The following is a 21,928-nucleotide window of genomic DNA, read 5'->3' as shown; positions in this document are numbered from 1 at the left end:
TCTTATAGAGAAACAATTTGGAGCCCTACTCAAGGTCGCACTGCTACAGTTGGCATGGCGTTGTTCCAATGCCATCTTTACACTAGGATATGTGCTACAAGCCCATTTTCCCTTAGTAGCAAGGTAGGCACTTACCCCCAGAAAGCAACGACACACCAAGCAAACCCCCCTTCACTCTTGCATCTTGCAGACGTTTCAAACATCCCTCCCAAGAATACACAAGGACAGCCTCTCGATGGGCAGTCAAACTACAACTGGCAGGCGTTAGATTGCACTCGTGTCCAAGCACTGCGATGTACATGTTGGCTCACCACTTGCTGAACACAGACGAAGCAACGCGCCGTCTCCTCTCCCGTCGGTGGTGTCGCCTTCGTCACATTTTCGTTAACAGGCAAAACATAAGACACAAAGCGTACTGAAACCGTGACACGTGGTGACGACGATCATGCTCAGCTCTCGATGAAACACACTTGGCAATTTACAAGAGATCAGAGCAAGAAGCACCCCGCTGGACAATAAAGCAAAGTTTAAATTAAAATGATGAGGTGCTTTTTGTCCGATGGAGTGAAAGGACGTACCCAGAAGCTGCTTCGCCGTCTCCTCCTCATACAAAAACATACCCAAAACTGCGGGAGCCCCAAACCGGCCAGAGCGCCGCTTGAAACGCATTGCCACCTCCTGTGTGTGTGTCCGCCGCCTCTCTCTCTCTCTCCCCTATGCCCTTTCGCAGAGAAAAGTGCAGCACACAGTAACATGTGACACTATCCACTGGTGATGACGTTTGCAAAATGTATATAAAGTTAGAGAAAGGCACGCCTCCCCTGCCCCACGTACGGGAGGCGGGGAGCACGGCACGCCAAAACGAGCAGAACAGAGGAGAGTTTAGAGAGAGGGGATCTACGTACGAAGTGTGCAGCCAGCTCTCCGACGGTGGCGGCGACGACGCGGCACCTTTGAATAAAAACACTTACGGCTCGGCGGAAGGGAGGGGGCAGCACCAAAGGCTCATTGAGAGTGTGGCGGGTGGCATGGCTCGTGAGCGAGGAGGAATTGCCGGCCGCTTCTTGCCAAAAAAAGCAGACAACATGCGGAGCAGACCTTTGCCCATCCCCCCACCCTCGTGATTCTTCAATGCCTTATTGTTCCTGCAAGCCACTGGTGAGAAGGGATCGCAGGGTACGTAGCATGTGCCTGTTCGCTTCAGCGCTCATCTTCTAGGGTTCCTTCCGTTTTGTGTAAAGGATGGCAAGCATGGTATGCAGGCAAGGGTTGATGAGCAGATGGGTGTTGCTCCTCCAGACCTTACTTCTATGCAAGACCACCAGATGAATGTACTATTGCCTTAAAACTGCCATGGAGGTTTCACACATAAGAAACTGTTTCAGTTAAGCCAACTAGCCTTCTGAATGAGGCCAAGCATAGTAAGGATGCGAGGAATCAAATGTGCATGACTTTCTTAAGCATGCTCAAAAGCCTAATCTTGCTCATCTATAGGTAGAAAGCACTTCCATTACACTACTGCATGTAAATCAGCTGATATTTCCTTCATGTGCTAAAAAAACAACTAATGAACGTAACACTAGAGGGCCGTACCATCAAAAGCCCCGTATGAACAGATTTGCCAGTTTTGACAGTTTATCTAGGACACATGCAACATAATTTTGGCTTGATTGCTTGTTTACCACTAAGTCTAAGAGGACAACCAATGCACAAGACCTTTGAATGACAGCACGTTGGGGAGACTGACTATAGTTCTCTGTCGTATGTTAATTGTATGCTTAGCAGTTGCTGCTTTGTGCAACCATATGCAAAGTTAGCCGTAGACTTACACTTCCAGCCATTTTTTTAATGTCAACGCACTGCAACAAAACGGACATGGCTTCACACCTAGTATGCAAGCTAAACAAAGCACAGTGGCTGTCTGCTTTCAGGAAACAGCACACAGGAGCCCTAATGCAAGTTATGTGCAGTGGTAATCTAACGGAAAGCACAAATGACATTTCACACAAAACCTAGTGTGCAACAGCTGACAATGTCTGCACTGAGGTGTGAGATGGCACACTACTCGAAGGGAAAGCCTTCGAGCTAAAAAACATAGGTATGTTTATATATAGATATACGTAGATATATCGGCAAGCCAAAGACTCACGCAAAGTACAGCACTGAACAACTACACTCTCCCGGTTCCAGGTCAAGAGACGGGCGTCTCTTTAGTGCTTCGCCTGGAAAAACACGGGAACAGACCTGTGTACAGCCCGACACAGCGCATGCGCACGCTCGCACAGCCCCCGCCTACCCCTGGCCCTCAATAACGCAGCCTGCCTGGCATAAAGTGCACCACGAACCAAGCAATCCACGGCTACTTCTTATTCACGCCCGAACTCCATGCAGTGCGGCGAACGCTACGGCTTGCATCAGCCAACCAGAATAAAGAACCAGAAGAAGGAGTCCTTCACTGGCTGTCTTTGATCACCTTCCGCAAGATGCCAACTCAATGGAAGCTTTGAGGAAGGGTCGGCAGCCTAGAATGGGTGAGGAGCCTCCCTCCCTTCTTGGGACCCGTGGCCGGCTCTCCTTACTGGTTGGCCCACACGAGCCCTAGCCTCTTTTGCACTGCACCGAGTTGGCGAGACAGATTATAGTCCACTAGGGTACGCCGCATACAGCCACTGGTACTGAGAACCGTTGCGACAGACACCACTCGCACCACCTGCTCAGACGGTCTGGTCCACAACGATAAAGCTCCCTTCAAGAAACGTCTGGCTGGTTTTTCAATGTGGCCAAGATTCCCGAGGCATAGCAGCAACACTCTTCACTAAAATGACATAGAATGGCAGTCAGTGGCAAAATTAAAACTGTGAACTGGGCGATTTGGAAATAAAACCATGGCGTCGCAGTACGAAAATGTATGGACAAGCGTGGACGACCTGAGTGCTGTTGTTTTGAATTAGGCTTATTAAAGAGGTGACCATATTACGCAGTGGATAATGGGGCTTTTAGGAGGTGGGGACAATAATAAATGCTGAAAGCAAACAACCAAATGCGATAAATAAATCTATGCCAGCTGACATGCAGAACAAGCTATTTACTGGAACCAGTGCAGTTATAATTCGAGATTACCTAGGAATGCAGGCGCATGTCTTGACTACACAAAAGGTGCCTCGCTTACGCATAATTGTGCAAGTTTCTTTTTTTTCTGACTCATTCCAAAATTTGGCAGGACTAGCACTTCTACCACCCCTACATAGTGCACACTTTTTTCTCTGCGACACCAAGCACATGCATTAAATGCATAACAATTGCATGAGCTGTGGATACAACAGTCCTTTTAATGACAGAATGCTCTGCCATGCTTTGAGAAATGAGGCAAACAAAAACTGCAGCGCCACTGTTCTGAAGGGAGCCTATCATGCATGTAAGGACCCAGCTACTGTGACTACTGAACTACTGAAATCCTGCTAGAATACAGAACACCAACCTTGCATGCGCGTACGTTCATGCTTACATACACACAGAAAAATTAAAAGGTTACACAGATGACAAGCAGTTTGTGCACTTAAACTCAGCACTGCATGTTAACAGAGATGAAGTTTTGTTGTCCCTACAGCGTGTTTATTAACAATGCTACAAGCAGTGCACTGTGCAGAGGAGAGGAACGCAATGCATGGAACACTCCATTAGATTTGCTTGTCTGTCTTTGATGTCTACACATGCGCATACATGCTGCTGTGTGGGCACGATTCTGGCATTAATTAGAAGCTATAGTTGTTAACCAAATCATATGCACCTAACCGTTATTACCATGTGTGTCAGTCAAATAGGCTACGCCTCTACACGAATGTGCTCACGTACCTACACACCACAGGGATTTGTTGATATTGAAATATTCTGCTCTAGTTGAGAAGTGCTCTACGGGTAACATCTTGATGGCACAGTAGGCATCAAGACTATCAGATGCAGTCACCACCCTCACAAATGGGATGGAACATAATTAATCAACACAATTTCTTCTTTCTTCCCATTTACGTGAAAATTTCTCAATTAACAGAAGAGAGAAATTTGCGCACGTCTACTGCGTCGTTCGGTTCGACCCCTATTCAAGTCATGCCAAGCTGCAGTTTCATTTATGTCGAACACACTCTCGAGCTTGCCCAATGAGCAAACAATCTTGAGAAATTAAAAACAGTCTTAGCATTACTCATCATGTCCGAATTTTGCAGCTTCGCATAAAAGTGCACATGCAAGCTGCAGACACCACGGTGAAGAAGACACAAGACAGGCCAATGGCCTTGTGGCTTATACCCTCCAGCTGTTATGTTTTAGTGCTGATACTATGACATGTGTAGAGACCGGAACTTGAGGCAAAATGCCTTTCTTTTTTTCTTCACACCTTTCTCGTGCCTATTGAACACATAAGCACCAACTATGGGTCTAGAAACATTTTAGTGGCACTTTTATTGTGCCTATAGATGACTATTTGGATACAAGTGCCCATATTGCATCTTCAGAGCCTAAAAATGCCATTTTCTAAGTTTCGCCTCAGCTGTATTTTGTTTAATGCAATCACTTGCTGGGAAATGTGGCTGAAGGCACCCAAATATACCACAAACACTTGGCTGGTGTAAAAGCTGTCATTAACATTTGCAGCAGCCAAGAGAGCCGCTGTGAAAAGGGCTCAAACTGCTTTATGCGATGATGCACTTCAAGGTGACTAAGAACACTTGTGCGTCCACATCTTTAACTAAGATCATCAAGAAACCCAAATGCTTGAGCTCAACGCTGACCCGGAATGTGGGGCTCATTTTGGACACAAGGTTTTCCACCATTCCCAATCGACCTGTTGCTGATGGAGTGAGTCGCTCCAAACTTCAATCTGGCTCAGACAAAAATCCAAGCTTTTCGGTAGTCAAAGAACTGTCAAAGGTTCTGACCGGAGAACATTCTGCAATATCAGCTGGCACTGGATCGTTGAATGTTCTAAAGTACAAATGTGTGGCGCTAACTACGGCAGATGTTGAGCATTTCTTTTATGCATACAGGCCAATACTTAGTGAATATAGGTGTGGATAATAATAATAATATTTGGGGTTTTACGTGCCAAAACCACTTTCTGATTATGAGGCACGCCGTAGTGGAGGACTCCGGAAATTTTGACCACCTGGGGTTCTTTAACGTGCACCTAAATCTAAGCACACGGGTGTTTTCGCATTTCGCCCCCATCGAAATGCGGCCGCCGTGGCCGAATATAGGTGTGGAATGAAACCCTAAAATTTTGAGATGATGCTCTTTTGACACTGCTCTCAACTTTTCTCATGGTGTCTGGATACACTAAATTTCTCTAATTAACAGCTTTAGTGCCTGTTATAGGAGCTTAAAACAGCATTTTTAGTGCCTAAGCATCTGGTCTCTAGGCATGAGTAGATTAGCAATTAATCAGAGTAAATCTTTGCCTGTCCTCGTACATTTCATGATAATTTATACTTTTAATAGGTGAGCGGAAAGAGAGAGAGAGTTACGAGAAGCTGCACTTATTGCCAACTGCTAAGGTGTATGTGAGGCAGCATTAAATTGCCAAGCTCCTGCTATAGTGGCAATGTACAGCCAGCCTCGAATATTTACAGAATGCATGGTCAGAGAAAACAAATTTGCAATAGGTAAAACCATAGCATGCTGTTGCTAACACACAGAAGTGAATGCTGAAAATTCGAATACCAAGCTGAATACCAGCTATATTTTTGCAGTCTCTTATGTAACGGACATGTGTCAATCATGAACACAAAATCAAGGAATACAAATGCTGCACTGCAGACAACGGCAATACGGATTTTTCTAAAGTAATGGAACTGTTTGCCTGCAAATGTCATCACCACATTTTCTAATGATGCATTCTATTCTGCACTAAAAATCATAAACATTGAATCGTGACATTTCAGATGAGGCAGCAATAGACTTGGGTATGATGCATAATGCTTATTACCTTAATTGGGCAAGTCCTTCATTTATCTCTGCATTTAACACGCCGTCTTATGCAAATTGATCTCACTTTTAATTCTGAGACTGCCAGCATGAGGTCTCCCAGCTGTGTATCCATTTATCACGGACTCCTGTCTGCACTTTCCATTTTTGGAAGTGCAAAATGTTTTATTTTGTAGTTGGAGTCGTTACTTCATCCTTGGTATTGATATTTTCTTTGGCGTCTATGCATGTATAACACTGTGCCTGTCTTTTATCCCCCTTGTGTTTTTCAAAAATGCAAAATGTTTTACTTTATAGTGCAATGTGTGACTTCACTATACGTATTGATATTTTCTCAAGTGCCTACGTTCGTAACAGTGTTCAGTTCTTGCTAGTCTGTATACCTGCAACATTTTGTCACAGTGTACTTGTTTTAACTCTCCCCACTGAAATGCCTTGTGGCACTGTGGGTATGTAAAAAATAAATGAAATAAAATAAAAAGTATTCAGCTTTCTCTCAGATTCTGTGGTCCATAATCTTCCAATGCTGACTGAATGATATAAACCTTAAATTATTCTGAAACTACAGCTACAATTAGTGCTTACCAGCTCCAGCTTTATTTTTTCATTTCCCTCACAAGCTGAGGCCAAAAGCCTTTGCAAGAATGTTGTCAGCCTTTTTTCCCCACTCCACTGAAATTTTACTGATTGCCTGGACCACCTCAACACCGAAACAAAAGCTAGAGGATCGAGGCTCAAAGAAGCTGTTCACATGTTTATGATGCTTTTGTGTGCGAAACAAGCACGCACATGCTCTCACGAATAAGCGAACAAAAGCTCAGCTCGCGAGTGGGCTACAGTCATCAGTTTGCACAGGTGTTAGTAAGAACGGCTCAGACAATAGCAGAGTAGCTGCTGAAGGATCAAACAGCTCACATCTTGCAAACACAGCTAAAGAGAGCCGATACTGCAGATGAACTTGATGGAATTATACAATTCAAGTCAACATGCAAACTTCCTGGGGCCAATAGATTCTTGTTTGAATTATCAGACGTTCAATCCATCTAAGGTTGCATAATATGTTCAAAGAATAACAGTAAGTTAGTGTGTAAACAGCATATGCACAAAACCACCTAGTGCATCGTTCTGCCCCACGGTATACTTCACAAAAGTTACAAAAAATAATCATAAATAAGAATGAGTTCCAATGGTTTCACGTGCCAAAAACATGATCAGATTATGAGACATACCCATAGTGGGGGTACTTCAGATTAATTCTGATCACCTGGGGTTTTTTGACAGGCGAGTTGAGCTGCGGCATAAAAGAATGCACACCCACACAGGCAGCCTTCTTGTGTCCTTGTTTGCTGCCTGCACTACAACTCGCTCGTTTCGAGATCAACAAGCAACGCGGCCACATCGTCGCTCTCTTTAACCAGGCACCTAAATTCTCAAGTAGACGAGCATTCTTTCTATTGCATCCCCTTCGAGCAAAGCTTGAAGATCAAATTATGAACGGCAGCTTACTAATATGCTTAAGTGATCAGGACGTAATCAGTGCATTTTGCCAGTATTAAACTGCGGTGCCAAAACAAGGAGGATAACGAACAAATTTGGCAGGAAGCTAAAGATTGTGCAATGTGCAGCAGTAAAATGGCAGGTGCCACATTGGGAGATAGTAAGACAGCAGCTAGGATTAGATACCAAATGTGGGTGGGTGATAATTTATTTTTTTGAGACTGAAAGAAAGCAGTGCAGTTCGGTGTGTCACATATTGCACAGAACAGATAACTGGTGGTTTACTAGAGTGAACAGAATGAGTGCCAAGAGAAGGGGAAGACACGGCCGTAGGGCAGAGGATTGAACAGTGTGATACACAAGGAAATGTGAAGGATGGGATAGATCTTTATTGCTGAAGCTTAATATCCCAGAACAACACACAGTATGACAAGCAGCATAGCAGGGAGCTCCAGATAGTTTTGAACACCTGGGCTTCTTTAATGTGCATCCAAAGCATGGCACAGCTGCACATTGACATGCCGACTTCGCGGAACACAGCAGTGGTGGCTGGAAATCAAATCTATGAGCTTGTGAATGCCTTGTCACCGAGCTGACATGGCGAGTGGTGCAATGGAATTGCCAGGTGTGAGAAAGGGCTAAATGTCCGCATTTCTTCATTCCATGTCTATCGGGACAAAACCACCATTGCTACACATCCACCGAGCCACTGTGATAAGAGTGAGCTCCTTGATGACATGTTACATGCCTTGAGAACTCAATCGGAATTATTCCATGGAACCTGGCCCTAACGATTTGCTGGGGAGAGCAGTAGGGCAATAATTCCCTGTAATCATGACATACCAACTAGCCCAAAACATTACCCTAATGATTCGACTTTGGAAGGTCCAACATGAGCTCAACCACTGCACTCAATAACCACTGCAAATGATGCGCCACGCATCACCTGTGTTAGTCTTGAAAAAACTCTTGTGCTGTACAGTACTTTTCACAAGCGTCCAGGTTTCTGATGCTACTGATGACGTGTATGGAGCACCTGTAGCATGCTCCAGATTGCTCGGAATGCTTATTACGTTTGCCACAGACTGTGACATGCCTCTCCGTTTTCTGTCAAAACTGTTTCCCTGTAGTGCTTTAAATGTAAAGCCTGAAGCCAGCTCAGGCAAACCGAAAACTCTTCAATATCAGCGCGTAGCACGGCCCACGCCCATACAAAATGCCAGATTAATATTCAAGGAATGCCTCCTTGCACTGGACCTGTTTTCTTAGACAATAACTAGAAACCCTGAGCATCAGGCACTCCTATTCTAGTAGTACTTAACGTCGTTCCTACTGCAACATCAAACAAATGTGGCAATATCTGGATGCCTTGCCAGCAGATCTCTACACATAGTGCAGGCTAGCATACAAATTAGGGTTCTCTTCCATGGTTATGCAGCCGCTGGTGCGGCAAGTGTGAAGGGTGTCTGTCGCAAGGCTGCGGGGCGCACCTTCCCACAAGATGCCACACCAATACGCGAAGTGGCTAAAACTTACACTAAGGACGCAACAGCAGCAGACCCCACCCACAAATCACGAGACGCGTCGCTGTTAAGGAGCCAGAAAAACATTCAAAGGCGAACATACTTTCAGGCACAAGAAATATGCAATCAATCGATCAATCACAAGATAGAATGACGCGAGACATTTAATTCATCTGAAGAGTAAGCTATTACGCAGAGAGCCAGATCCTCACGTCTGCGTGGAAATACGTCGAGTTGCAGAAAAAAATAAAGATGGGAGAAATGGAAGCAGCAAGGCACGCAGCGAACAATACGGATCGAAATCTCTCTCCGACGCGGAAAAAAGCGCTGGGCGTACGGCTGTGCAAATACTAGCAGACGTCGATGCCGTTGCGTTGAGATCGTGTCAGGGGATTCCTCGTTAAAAGCCGCGGTCCTCGAATCACGTTTAAAGGTGCGCTCGCAGTTAACTCAAGCAGGCCAAGAACAACATTAAGACTCGTGAGTAAGCTCTGGCCCTCGTAGATCTCTAAAAAGGTCGAAGCGGCCATTGCAAAACACAGCTTTTGCGGTCGCTAGCAAAGAGTACTTCCGCTTCTATTGAGCAACATATGGGGCCCACACTACAACCTAAACTTCGTGTGCTCGATTAGAAGCGTTACAATGATGATCGCAACAAATTAGCACGCACTTTGCCTCGTACTACGCGTAGTCAGTCTGATGCAGTAGGTAACAGAAATCTGCCAGCGAGGCAGCCGCTATCCAACGGCCTGACCCTGAGAAAGGCACACAAATGAACTGGACGTGTCCACAGCACTTACCATCACGGCCGGTGCCCATTAGCTGGTCCAGCATTTGGCGCATCTGCTCGTGAGCGGACATGGCGAGCTTAGTGCGGCTTAAGACGGAAGATTTACAGTATCCGTTTCACTCTTCTGCTTCGCGCTACGCAAGGCACACGACGCACACAGCCGCCGCGCAACTCAGCACAACGACAAATGGCGTCGCCCACCGTAGAAAAATAGCCACCACTAAAACATTGCGCCTCGGGCGGCAGCGATGCTCGTTTCGTAAAACTAGTAACACCGACGTAAATTTGCAGTTTTAGAAGTTTATTAACAACACAATGCGACAAGGACAACGCATAAATAAACCACAATACAGTGCCCAGTTATTTTCATTGCTTATCCTCGTCTTTACGTACTGTTTTCTAATTTTCACTCAACTAGCAGCGCAAATCAAATTTGAAGATCTCTCGTTAAAGTTGGTTGCTTTAAGATATATGTTGTATTGTAGACAATTGTGCCACCAACTAATAAACAGCGCTTTATAAGCGCTTTATAAACGCTTTATAAGCGAGCGATTTATCGCTCGTTATGTGAGCGCCACTGAACCGGAGCGAGCGAAATGTGAACCACGCAGTAGCATGGTTCCCGTGGACGGATACCGACTCCGATCTGCAACATCATCGGTAGTCGGAAATGTCGTTGTGCTGCTCGTTTCTCCACCGTGCGATTTACGCCGTTTAGCGTGCCCATAGTTCTTAAACGACAGTGTGTGCTCGCTGAGACCGCCATGAGCGCCGGAGACGTGGAGAATGCTTCGCACATCGAAGCCGAAACAAGTTTCGAAGTGCAGCTTTACATTTACGACCTCTCCAAGGGACTTGCCAAGACGCTTTCGCCCATGCTCATAGGTGACATATCACTGCCTCGTTTCATATCTACGTTGCTGACGCTTTCATTTTCCGTTTCTTGAATTTCCCTGTCATGATGACCTTGAAAAGTATGCGAGCGAGCGGCGGTGTAGTTGGCCGGCGCAATTGTTTATAACATCGCGTCGAAAAAAGAAAGCGCACAGCAATCCTAGGCATGAAACCGGAGGGGGCGTGCGTTTATAAATAGCTTTTTTCAAGCCGGTACAGCGGTGTGATGGCATTCAGCGGGTATCAAGTTGTGATGTATGCGCTGTAGAAGGTGTGAGCTTTTTTCATCTTGAACTGCTTTACCAAAAGAGTTTCCTTTCTTTTTTTATCGCCCCCGCGAGCTACTGAACAGTTTTAAGCGAGCGGCATCTAGGCTACACAGCAAACATCCGCCGTTGTGACAATGTTGGCCGCATACTTTCATGCAGGGAAGCAGCTGCCCGGTATATGGCATACAAGTATCGTGGCCTACGGCAGGGAGTACTTCTTCGGTTCGATGGGTATCGAAAGTTGCGGAGTGGTGAGTTTGTCCCTCGACTACGGCCGTGCCCATAAATGCCTCAATTCGAGGAAAAATAAAATAAAAAATCTGTAGTTTGTTTCAGTACGTGATGTTTCTGCTGCGCACATGAATATATCTCACTGATGTCATGCTATGCCTGTCATCGCTTTGCTTTCGCGCTCAGGGCGCACGGAGCGCAGTGATGGCTTTGACCGTTTGTTTTTTTCTGAAGAACATTGCTCACATTAACTGTAAGATTTCCCTTTGCGTCAGAATTTGTATGCCTGGCAGAAGTGCCAGGACAGTTTAGTTACATCAGCAGCTGCAGTATGTACAACATAATGCACTTGTATTGGCTTTAGTAGTTACTATCTTAAGTAGCAAACAGCACGGCGTAAAGATAAGTGCTTCTTTTCGTGCTAAGAGGCCAGAACATGCGGGATCGAACTTTCCATGAGATCTCGATCTTTTATTTGCATGCACTTTCTAAACTACAAGAGATACTGCACCACGTCATTCGCTTCACCACTGCGATGAGGCATTGACTGCATGTTGCGGTTTGTCCCACCCAGTGTGGTCTTTGTGAAGAGCTATTTCAAGGCATTTATTGAGCTCGTTAAAAAGTTAGTTTGGAGTTTGTGCAGGAACTACCTAGCCGGATCAGCACGAATGTGTTACTGGCACTAGACTTCAATGAACTAGAAGTGCAGTGTGAATTGAATGCATCCATGAGTTTGTGCAATTGAAGTTTAGCCACGTCAAAGGGCATTCAGAACAAGGGAGAAAGCTGCCCATGTGATTGTAATTCCTCCCTCCATACTTGTTTTGGCATTCATGTTGCAGTGGTATTGTGTGCCCATTTAGTCAGGCCTTGAAGATAGCAGAGAAATTAAGGGCAAGTAAATATCAGCTGTTTTATGTGAGCCACCACTATTTTAGGAAGCTTTGGTATGCCGAGAACTACGATGGGGAAAGGGAGGGCAGGCTTATACCTATGCTGTACCCATGAGGCTAAGGTTATATCCTAATGTCATTATATCTAAAGTTGCTGCTATACACATAATTTTAACGACTATAAATGTCACAATGAAGATAGCTGCTGTAAGGTCAATGTTTATGTGCCAACTGCAATATAATAAGAAGTGTTACCTACAGACAAGAGTTCAGTAAATGCCACAAAAAGCATTATTAGGTGCATCTAACATATAATTATTTCAGATTGCTTCACAAATGTGTTTTTTTCATGTGCGGGCATGATTACTAACATTGTGAGCTAGAGTGCGCACATTTGATGACCAAATGATTTCTGACAACGAACTGTGACGCTATGCTTAAATCATTATTATGAACGTAGAAACAGGCGCTGACTAAACGTTGACATTTGTGCTTCCATGTGAACTCCTTGTTCACCAAAGCTTCTGTATTGGAGACAGAATATCGACCCGTATTTCACAACACCACTTCTGTTGCCCTTCTTTCTTTCTGTTCCTAGTGTGAATTTACTTCCCAATCATCAAATTATCAATTTCACTAAGCTCTAATTGGCTGCTGTGGCAGGGCGCAGTGGTAGTTACCTGAAATTCCGCTTTCTAAGGCCTGCCATTGGCCAGGTCTTGCTCTTTGATAAGACACCCTAGCATTTCTTCTACTGAGGCTGCACCATCATTTGGCCTTGCTAACAATGCCAATATTGGTTCTGGTTGCATCAGACAGCACTCATCCTCTGACATGTCGCTGCAAGGTTAAAAGATAAAGGGCATGCACATCTGTGGTTGAACAGTGTCTCCTCCTACCGTTTTTTCTAGCATGGCTATGTTGAGTTGCATGTTGGAAAGGGAAAAACCTCTCTTGTTACCATACCAAGCTGGCTCAAACTGTTACGCATAATTCTTACTAATGAACATCAACACGGTGCACATGTCCCAAGACCGTTTCACAAAGCTCTATCCACTAGCAAACTTTTCTTCCCTGTTAATGCGACTGATGTTTGCCAACATGCTAAGGCTTTGGTGATCTTGAAAGTGGTTTGCTTAAGCAATTTGTCAATCACTGAGGACAAGGCATTTGTATGCTTCATTGCCCACCATTTGCAGTGGTCATCCTGATTACCTGTCAATCCTAGCAATTGCCAAGTTACCTAGGTCCTGCATCTAATCACCTGTTGCCCTGAGTTGCATTGCATTTCTCTCTGCATTGAATTTCTGTGCTGTCACAGGCAGGTTATCAGGTTTATACTATACGTGCCCTACCCAACTCCACATCTTGCCACTGTTGGTGACATGGGCCGCGATTTTGTAGCGATGCCTTTTCCTGATGCTAATGCCTTTCGGCACTTTTCACGCTTCTAAGTGTCCATGTTGGACACTCCGCCCGGGACGGAGTGTCTCACGAGCGCTGGAAAGGGAAAAGGCATCACTACACATCACTACAATATCACGGCCATGGCAAGCAGTTAGCTAAATTTAGATAGTTTTGAGTCACCTTAGCGGTAACTTTTGGAGTCTTATCTTACTCATTTAACTTTCGGACTCCTAATGTCATAAAGAGCCAGTTGAATTAGCCTGGTAAAATTCCTCAATGGAATTGGCTAAGTTAAGTGCCTGAACTCATTTTATACCAAATGAGATATAGGCACCTTCATTTGTCTCTGCTTTTAAAGACACACTAACGTGTTTATCAGTGAGCCATCTAAGAGCATTCAAACTACTTTCTAGACAAAGCACAATCTTGAGATCTGGTACCATTTTAGAAAATGGGGGTTGTTTTTCCTTTTTGCATTCACACCATTGCAGCAGGTAGTTAAAGCTGTAGTTTAACAATTAATAAGGAAGATGCCTAGATGGGAGGAGACATTGTCTAGCAATAGAGCTAGGCATGGTGATGTTGCTCGTAAAAAATAGACACAAGTGCTGCATGTGTTTGTTTCCCTTGCTGTGCTTTACTTGTAGCGCAAGGATTGCAGGAATGGAGCTAACCGGTACACTCTAAAAAAAAATGAGTTTATAGAGTTTTTGGCATATCTTTGCCCCACAACAATAGTCGTCTACCTTGCTTGCCTTTCGCTTCTTTAATGCTCCATGCTCAATACTTAAATGTCATTAATGGCATGCGAGTTATCAGCATGACATAGCATTCTTGAAAAGAAAGTAGTAAGCGCAGACTTTTGGAGAAAGGAAACGCAAGCAAGATGGATGATGATTATTGTGTTTGGGTACACCCTAAAGGGTGCAAATGTATTTTTTGAGCATGTTTTGTAACTTCCTGACGCATCACATCCACCTGCTGAGTGCTGAAGCTTGTTCATAGAAATATGTGTTATAATAAATTACTCAGTGTGCTTTGATGCTTGCTGGTATAGTTCTTAAAGTTTATTGAGCTTGGACCTTACTTTAATGCAAAAAATAGTAAATCAAAAATAAGAAAGGTAGAATATTCTATGTCAGTGCTCCTGTAAGTAGTGTTCAAACATTTTACAGTTGGTTGTTGAAGGTAGCCACTTGTTAACATTTCTCAATCTTTGAATGTCCTTTTGTTGTTTCACGTGTGCTTGTCACCAGGGGGAGACCATCCTCAAAGAACCAGACCAGATTCTGAGCCTGGGTCGCACCGAGCTCCCGTACAGCTTGTTCTTGGAGTACATCTTTGCCCTCGGTGAATCCGGCTACAAGTATGTGCCATTCTCGGTTATTTATTATGAGGCTGTCGTAGTTGACAACACATCACATTGTGAGCACACTTTTATGGACTTAAAGTGCGCCTGAATGCCCGCTTTTCTTGTTAGAATAAATGAGTCACAGCTGGAGCCACGACACCAAATTTTTCAGCTCGTAATATGCATCTCATTTTTAACCGTACGTGTCTCACAGCAAGCTGGTGAAAACTTCCACATTTGGTGGGGCTAAAATTTCGTTATGTGGGTAATTAGTCCACTGTGAGCACAGGACATTCTGAATCCAAGCGAAGCACGAGGTTCAGCCTCTTGGCTAGCCCCAACATGGGGGCTCACACCTTCTTCACGGGCGTGGACATACAGCCTTGTTGGTATGACACACTTCAGGACTGTTCAGCACATTAATGATGATGACGTGAAAGAAGACACCCACGACTGCTATGTGTGTCTTCTTTCCTGTCCTCGTCAGCTATGTGCTTAGCCGTTCCCAAGTCCTTTTCTTCACTACGATTTGAATATCTTTATAGCAGAGTTGAGCTGTACAGCAGTCTGGCGACACTGATGAGTGACAAAATGAATTGCATTCTGTGCGGTAATTTGAGTGGTATGTGTGTGGTTTCATTTTAGAGACCAGTACACATCTCTCTGTGCCTTCCCTCATTGTAAGAGTGGATTTTTTTTTTTTTTTGTATTGGGGCGAGGTAATTGATTAATACAGCTCAGCATATTTTCTCATTTAGTATACTTTTAACAAGTTTAGTAAAATCCCAAAGCCCATAATTGCTAATTTTTAGGGGCGTGTGAATATATTCTAAATCTAGAATACGATTTGAGTAGTCCCTGCTAGTCGGTTTCGTACTTGATTTGAGAATACCTCGTTCGAAGTTGTTGAATGTTCATTTTTTCGTATGTATGAGGACACTCATACATGCGAGGACTGTTGTGAACAATTCTGATGCAGGAGAGCTGCATTTAATTGTTACACAGGGGCACCGGCTCCGGAGTGAATGCATGGGGCAGGTAACTGGTGCTTAATAATTTTCAGTCATTTAATAAGAATGGATCTCCTTTAGGCAGCCTATATACAAATTTGTTCTGATTTATAATTTTAAAAATCTTACCATGTTTGCATCCCCTTAAAACAATGTACGACACTTTAGTAACACCCTTCTCTCCTTCAGCAAATTAAATATTGTAGGTGCATCTTGTAGCATGCTCTTCCCTTATTTCATTAGTTATTGCCATCGTGCCATAGACAATTGAAAACACTTGTTTATCATTTACAAGCTCCCTCAGTTGTCTGGATTTCGAAATATGGGCAGTATTATATACATCTCAGTGTTTATATAAGCCTGTTATTATTTTTTTTTTAATCAAAAGACCCCATGCAAGCTTGCTTGATCTTGCTTCAGAAATGAGAAAATATTTGATATTCGGTGATAGTTTTTCTCGAATATTTGTATTTGATTTTAGAATTTCAACTATTTGAACACTCTTACTTAGAACGTTCCAAATAATCAGTTTAAAGTTATTCCCAATTTACTTTAATGTCCAGTTTAAAATTCATTACCCAGCTTTGCGGCCATTGATCTGATATTGTGGTACAGTATTTGTTACATGCATATATTCATTGCACATTGATATCGACGTAGAACGCTATAAATTTGTCATTATGTCCAATAGCTCGTTATATTCGTATTCATTATATCGAGCTTATTTTTAACAATACTTTTTGCAGCTGTGCTTCCGTGACCGTCATAGTGTTAGAAAAGGATAACATTGCCAACAAGAGATGCAGTGCCAATGATAATTAAGCATTGTTCTAATGAGTGAATGTTGCATCATACCTCATTAATCACATGTTTATGTAAAGCCACACACTCGTTTGCTTACCGTAATGAGCATAAAAGACACGGACAAGCGGAAACACGACACAAGCATTGGCTGACAACTGGAAGCTTTATTCCCACTCTGCAAAGTTTACAGTTGTACAGAAACTGTGAAAACAAAAGAATGTGCCCAGGGAAGAAGTGATTGCTGTAGCCAGTGGCATCAGTGAGCTAGCATGACACTAACAAAACAAACAGACAAAACCTGCAAACACTGATAGGAGTGCATAGTGTTGGCTAGCATTCACTGCAGTTGTGCAAGATCTAGGGTGGCTCTTGTCTTCTGGCAATGCTGGCAGATTGTATTGGTGGTTCGCAAGCTGTAATTCATTACACCCAGGGGTGTTAACGAAGATTCAGCTTTGGTTCGTGAAGTGGCTCGTTGACTTAATAGTTGGACACTAACCCTGCTAAGACCAGCATGTTTCTCGTACCACTAATGGCACAGTTTGCAGTAAGGACAGCTATCTAGCTCCTTTAGCACGGGTGTGGGATGAAAGAGCAGACAGATAGGTGACATTCTCTCCATGCTTTATTTCTTCGCTCCCTGCTGCATTGAAGATTCATTTTCCTGCTAATTATTAATGTTTGCCTTTTGAGAAAACTTCAGCCGTTGGAGGTGGTTGTGATTGTGAGCATAAGCCCATGAGATCATGCACACGTCAACTTAGCAAGCATGGCCATTTCTTTTCCTTATGCCAAAACTTACAGCAGCACTGGCACATGATTATACGGGTTGTTTATTTTTATCGTTAACATAGTTTTTAAAAGCACAATTCTACTTCTTGAACTAGATTACTCTTGGAGGCGTACTTTATTTGCACGAGAAATCAAAATAAACGTTTGAGTTATTAACAAATTTTTCCTAATTAGCTTTCAAACTACAAATTATGCAGATCCCATGTACTGCGGGAATCGACTTAAGCGAACCTTTCTGTGCTGTTTGATGTGATTCACAATAATTAGCAGTGATATTTACAGCAAATGTTAAAGTTCTTCAGCACATATCGCAATATGAGAGCGCCGAGTTTGCTATTAAATGTTACCTTGCATGCACAACTTGTGGTCGTCTACGTAGTACACAGAACACACTGCGACACGTGTTTGCTTGAGGCGTAGTACGCCACTGTTCATAGCTTGCTTGAAGTATAGCCCTGTCATTGCCTCACACAGTGCATCGCATCAGGGCAGACGCATTAAATTTTAATTATGGTGCTTTATGTGCCGTAACCCCAGTACGATTACACCGTATTGTAGGACTCCAGATTAATTTTGACCACCTCTGGTTCTTTAACGTGCACCTAAATCCAAGTACACTAGCATTTTTGCATTTTGCCGCCGTCAAAGTGTAGCTGCCATCGTCTTGGTTGAACCTGCAACCTTTAGCAATGCCATAGCCACAAAGCTACTGCGGTGCATACAACAGCGTTGATTTGAGGGGCGGCTGCTTCTGTAGTGCCATCTAGACTTTGCGCTGCTTTAAATCGCCCCGAGCATGTGCACGCCCTCCGTCAATTGACTGCTTGACAAATTTGCGCGGTGTTTATTTTTCAGGAATGCCAGAAACGTAAGCATATCACGCCTTGAATTTCAATCTATCCAGTTTTTCTGCAACTGCTGCCCTGTCTAGCAGCTGCAATTTATTGTTTTCTTACATTGCCTTTTCACTCTCCCATGCTCCGCCCATGTATACGAGCTGCCACGAGCGTAAAGTGGCAAGGCTGTTATTTACTTGTTTCATGACTGCATCGGTTCTACTCGTTCTCTGCCTCCTCTCCCTACCTCCTCATTGCGTTCTGTCTACACCCCCTCTTGACTGTTGCACGTTAGTACAAAGGTAAGCCTGCAGCTTCTGCAATGCTCTAGAAGGGAGCTCACGGGTAACTACAGCAGTCTAGGGGGTATCGTGGCGACGCCCAGAGAGCTCTTGAGGGCATTGTAGGGACTTGATGGAAAGGTTCAAACACGTTTCTCGCGTCGCCTTTCCTCTATGCTGCATTCTTGCCTTGTGTATACATGCTCCGAACCACACCTTGATGGGACGTGGAAAACAGCTACAGCAGCAGCACTGGGAAAGTCAGAAGGAAGAGGCAAAGAATGTTTCGCTTTGAGGGGGGACGGGCGTTCTATAACAACTTTCTTATTTCTTTGTGGATTTTTATGCAAATTGGCAGGCTTTTCAGCAACGTTTCCGATACTACTGTATAAATTTCATGAAGATATCTTTAGAACTTTTTTACGTATGATATTTTTCTCTTTCTGGCCTTGTTCCAAGCCTGAATCACTTAAAAAATATGATAGAACACTTGTGCAAAGCACTGTGCATTCTAAGATGAATGGTTGAGGTCGTGACATTCTCAGATTTTTTTATTTGCAGTGCAATTTTTTTTAGTTCTTATTTTTTAAGAGGTGACTACCACGGGCGTTTAGGCTTTGAGCAAGTAGTTGAATCGTTAATTGTAGTAAAGTCAAACTGCAAAAGCAAGAGTGCTCTTGCAGTACATCCAGGAATACAGGAAAAAAAAACAGAACTGAAATAGACCTAGTGGTCACGAAGAAATCAGTGGTAAAAGCAGGAAGCAAGAAAAGTCATTTTGAAAAAAAAAAAAAGGCTTTCTAAGTTGTACCTTAGATTTTACATTATCAAGAGGCAACAGGGTTGTAGCCTTTGTGTCCTTTTCAGCGCGCAGCTTCTTCAGTGCCCTGCCTTTGGTTTGATGTGCCTTGCTTGACTTTTTTTTCCGCAAGACATCTTTTTCCACTGCTCTGCGAAGAGCATGTTTTCCCGGTTGTAGTCCAAGTGTTGCACAATACTCAGCATACGCACGGCGGGCCTCAGCATTGTATTTGCAGACTGCCTCATGGACAGCTGTCTCTATCGCAACCAATGATGCGTTTTTATCTTTTGGCAGCAGCAATAGATGGCCGAATGAAGGCTTTCGGCAGCGTTTTGAGTTTTTTTCCCTAGGCAACAGCTGAGGAGCTGCATGTTAGAAAGGCGTTGGTACACAGGCAGCAATGTATCGGCAATGTAGTTTCCACGCCGGTACTTGTGAGGATGTGGAGGCTTCTTTTCTGCTTCTGCAGCGTGATGTTGGCACCAACTTGGGAGCCCCTGCGGCCAAAGGTCATGATGAGGGTCTTCATTGGTAGATGCTATATGATAATATGTTGCCATCATGGCCTTTTGCATCTCTTGAACATTGTCATTGTCACACAGAGTCATGCCATAGTAATTTGTCAGTTTCTTTATTAAATCTTGAGTGAGGCCACCTTTCCCTCCAAGAGGTTGCCCTTTCTTGCCTTTTGTGATCAGAACACGTAGAGCCGTCCCCGTCCTTTCCTTGACATGATTAATGCAGTCCTCCTTTGTAAATGGAATAAATCCATGTCTTATCCTGATAGAGTGCTACAAAGGTTCTACTGTCACCATCACAAACGTTTGTATATTGCAAACCATGTTTGCTAAGGGACCTCCTGAATAGAGTTATTGCTGCTTCAACCTCCATTCTGCCACGGTTCACATCTGTGTTTTTTTGGCAGATGTGTGATGCTTTCCAATCATCATAGCCTTCATCCCCTTCTTTGGGGCCAAGCAGGCAACCATGGCAACGGTCTGATAGGACCACACAGTCGAGCACTGTGAAAAAATGCATGGCCACGTGTTAACCATGTCCCATTATAAACCACTGTTATGTTGTTATTAAAGGTAGGGTCCATCTCCCTGTAAACATTGTGCTCTGCCACCACAGCATCAGAAAAAATATTGGCAGCAGCTGTCTCACTGGCAGGTCTGAACTCAGCCTTAAGATGTTTCTGAAATGTTCTATGATGCAACCCTCTATGGGAGACATTCATTATTGACCAGAAATCGGTCAAAGTTGTTGCCCCTTTGCCCCTACCTTTAAGATCCTGTACAGCTCTCGTATTCACATCAAAAATTTTGCGAACTTCCTTTCGCGGCGATGACCACCCCTTCGCGACAGCGCCGCAAAACGCGCTCAGTATCATTTGCGCTGCTAATCCACGTCTTGTTCCCAGCTATACTGAAAGTCCTGGTTGGGAACACTGCTGGCACTTAGCCCGGAAGTGCGTTCAGGGCAGTCATTTGCGCGCCTGAATGGTGCCGCCCGTACTTGTAGACGGCGTAGCAACATCGTGCGAAGTGCCGATACGATAATCGGACACATCCGAGGCGCGATCGCTGGATGCATCCGACGATGTGTGGAACGCGGCACGACAAGCTCACCGGTGCCACTGCTGCTCGCACGATATGTTTCGCCCGCGTAAGAAGTGCCAGAGAGCGACTCCATAACATCGTCGACCACAAGTAGGTATACCACCCGCGTGTGAAGTGCTCGGTGGCGGCTCCTGAACGGCATCATTGACACGCGTACGCATCCTGCCCGCATGTGGCGTTCTCGGCTGCGTGCCTGTGACTTCTGCGCTATGCTGCACAGTACTGCCACGAGTCTTTTTCACCGTCGGCGATTTTCGCTTACGAGTGCCGTAGGCATGAGCCGTCTTGTACTTCAGCGGTCGCCGACCCATGGTCACCAGTAAACTCCCGAAACTACGCCCCGCAAGCACTGATAAATGCGTCGAGCTGATATGTCCAGAGTAGCGTATCACAACACAAACCAGCTTCCAAAACTATGCTCCCCACGCACTGACGGCGGGTCGACATGCCCGGAAGCGCATATCGCAACACAAGTCAGCCAAGTTCCGCAAGTACTGGTGAACGCGTCGAGCCGATATGCCCGGAATGGCGTATCACAACACAAACCAGCTTCCGAAACAATGCTCCTCACGCAGTGACAGCGAGTCGATATGTATACACAGGCGCATATCACAAGTCAGCTACGTTCCGCAAGTACTGGGGATCCTGGCGAGCCGAAATGCGAGGAGGCGCTTATCACTTGCGGAGTCCGCTGCCGAAACTGCGCTGCATACGTGCTCACGAACAATGGTGGCGATCGTCAGACGCGCGAGTCACGGGCGATACATAGAATAAGGCGATATCAGATGTAAGCTTCTGAAACTATACACCGCACACACAGACGAACATCACGCGCCGACAGGCGCGGCCTGCGCGTGGCGGCGCGGTAGCAGAAGACGCGCATCGCCAACAAGACCAATGGCGAAGCTCCAATTGGCCACGTGACGGGCATGACCAATCGGAGGCCT

General features: G+C 44.6%; 2 protein-coding genes across 4 annotated transcripts in view; one reads left to right on the top strand and one right to left on the bottom strand.

Moving 5' to 3' along the window:
* Window positions 1-9,991, bottom strand: part of LOC135921863 (putative RNA-binding protein Luc7-like 1) — a 35,118-nt gene extending 25,127 nt beyond the window's left edge. Inside the window, exons 1-2 of one of the 3 annotated variants that reach the window (XM_070523595.1) lie at window positions 9,797-9,954; window positions 2,150-2,222 (exon numbers count right to left, since the gene is read on the bottom strand). Coding sequence is in view for 1 of the 3 variants with exons in the window: in XM_065456262.1 (XP_065312334.1) it covers window positions 9,797-9,857 (61 nt within the window). In the remaining 2 variants the exon portion in view is untranslated. The other 2 variants (XM_065456262.1, XM_065456269.1) reach the window with 2 other exon arrangements.
* Window positions 9,992-10,387: 396 nt separating this feature from the next.
* Window positions 10,388-21,928, top strand: part of LOC135921848 (uncharacterized) — a 47,588-nt gene continuing 36,047 nt past the window's right edge. The window contains exons 1-3 of the mRNA XM_065456229.1: window positions 10,388-10,671; window positions 11,109-11,200; window positions 14,740-14,849. Of these exons, the coding sequence (XP_065312301.1) occupies window positions 10,551-10,671; window positions 11,109-11,200; window positions 14,740-14,849 (323 nt within the window). The 5' untranslated portion in view covers window positions 10,388-10,550. The remainder of the gene's footprint in view (window positions 10,672-11,108; window positions 11,201-14,739; window positions 14,850-21,928) is intronic.

Source organism: Dermacentor albipictus, chromosome 8, assembly GCF_038994185.2.
Source record: "Dermacentor albipictus isolate Rhodes 1998 colony chromosome 8, USDA_Dalb.pri_finalv2, whole genome shotgun sequence".
Classification (NCBI taxonomy): domain Eukaryota; kingdom Metazoa; phylum Arthropoda; class Arachnida; order Ixodida; family Ixodidae; genus Dermacentor; species Dermacentor albipictus.
The sequence above is the reverse complement of the archived record's forward strand: the minus strand, read 5'-3'. Positions and strand labels throughout refer to the sequence as shown.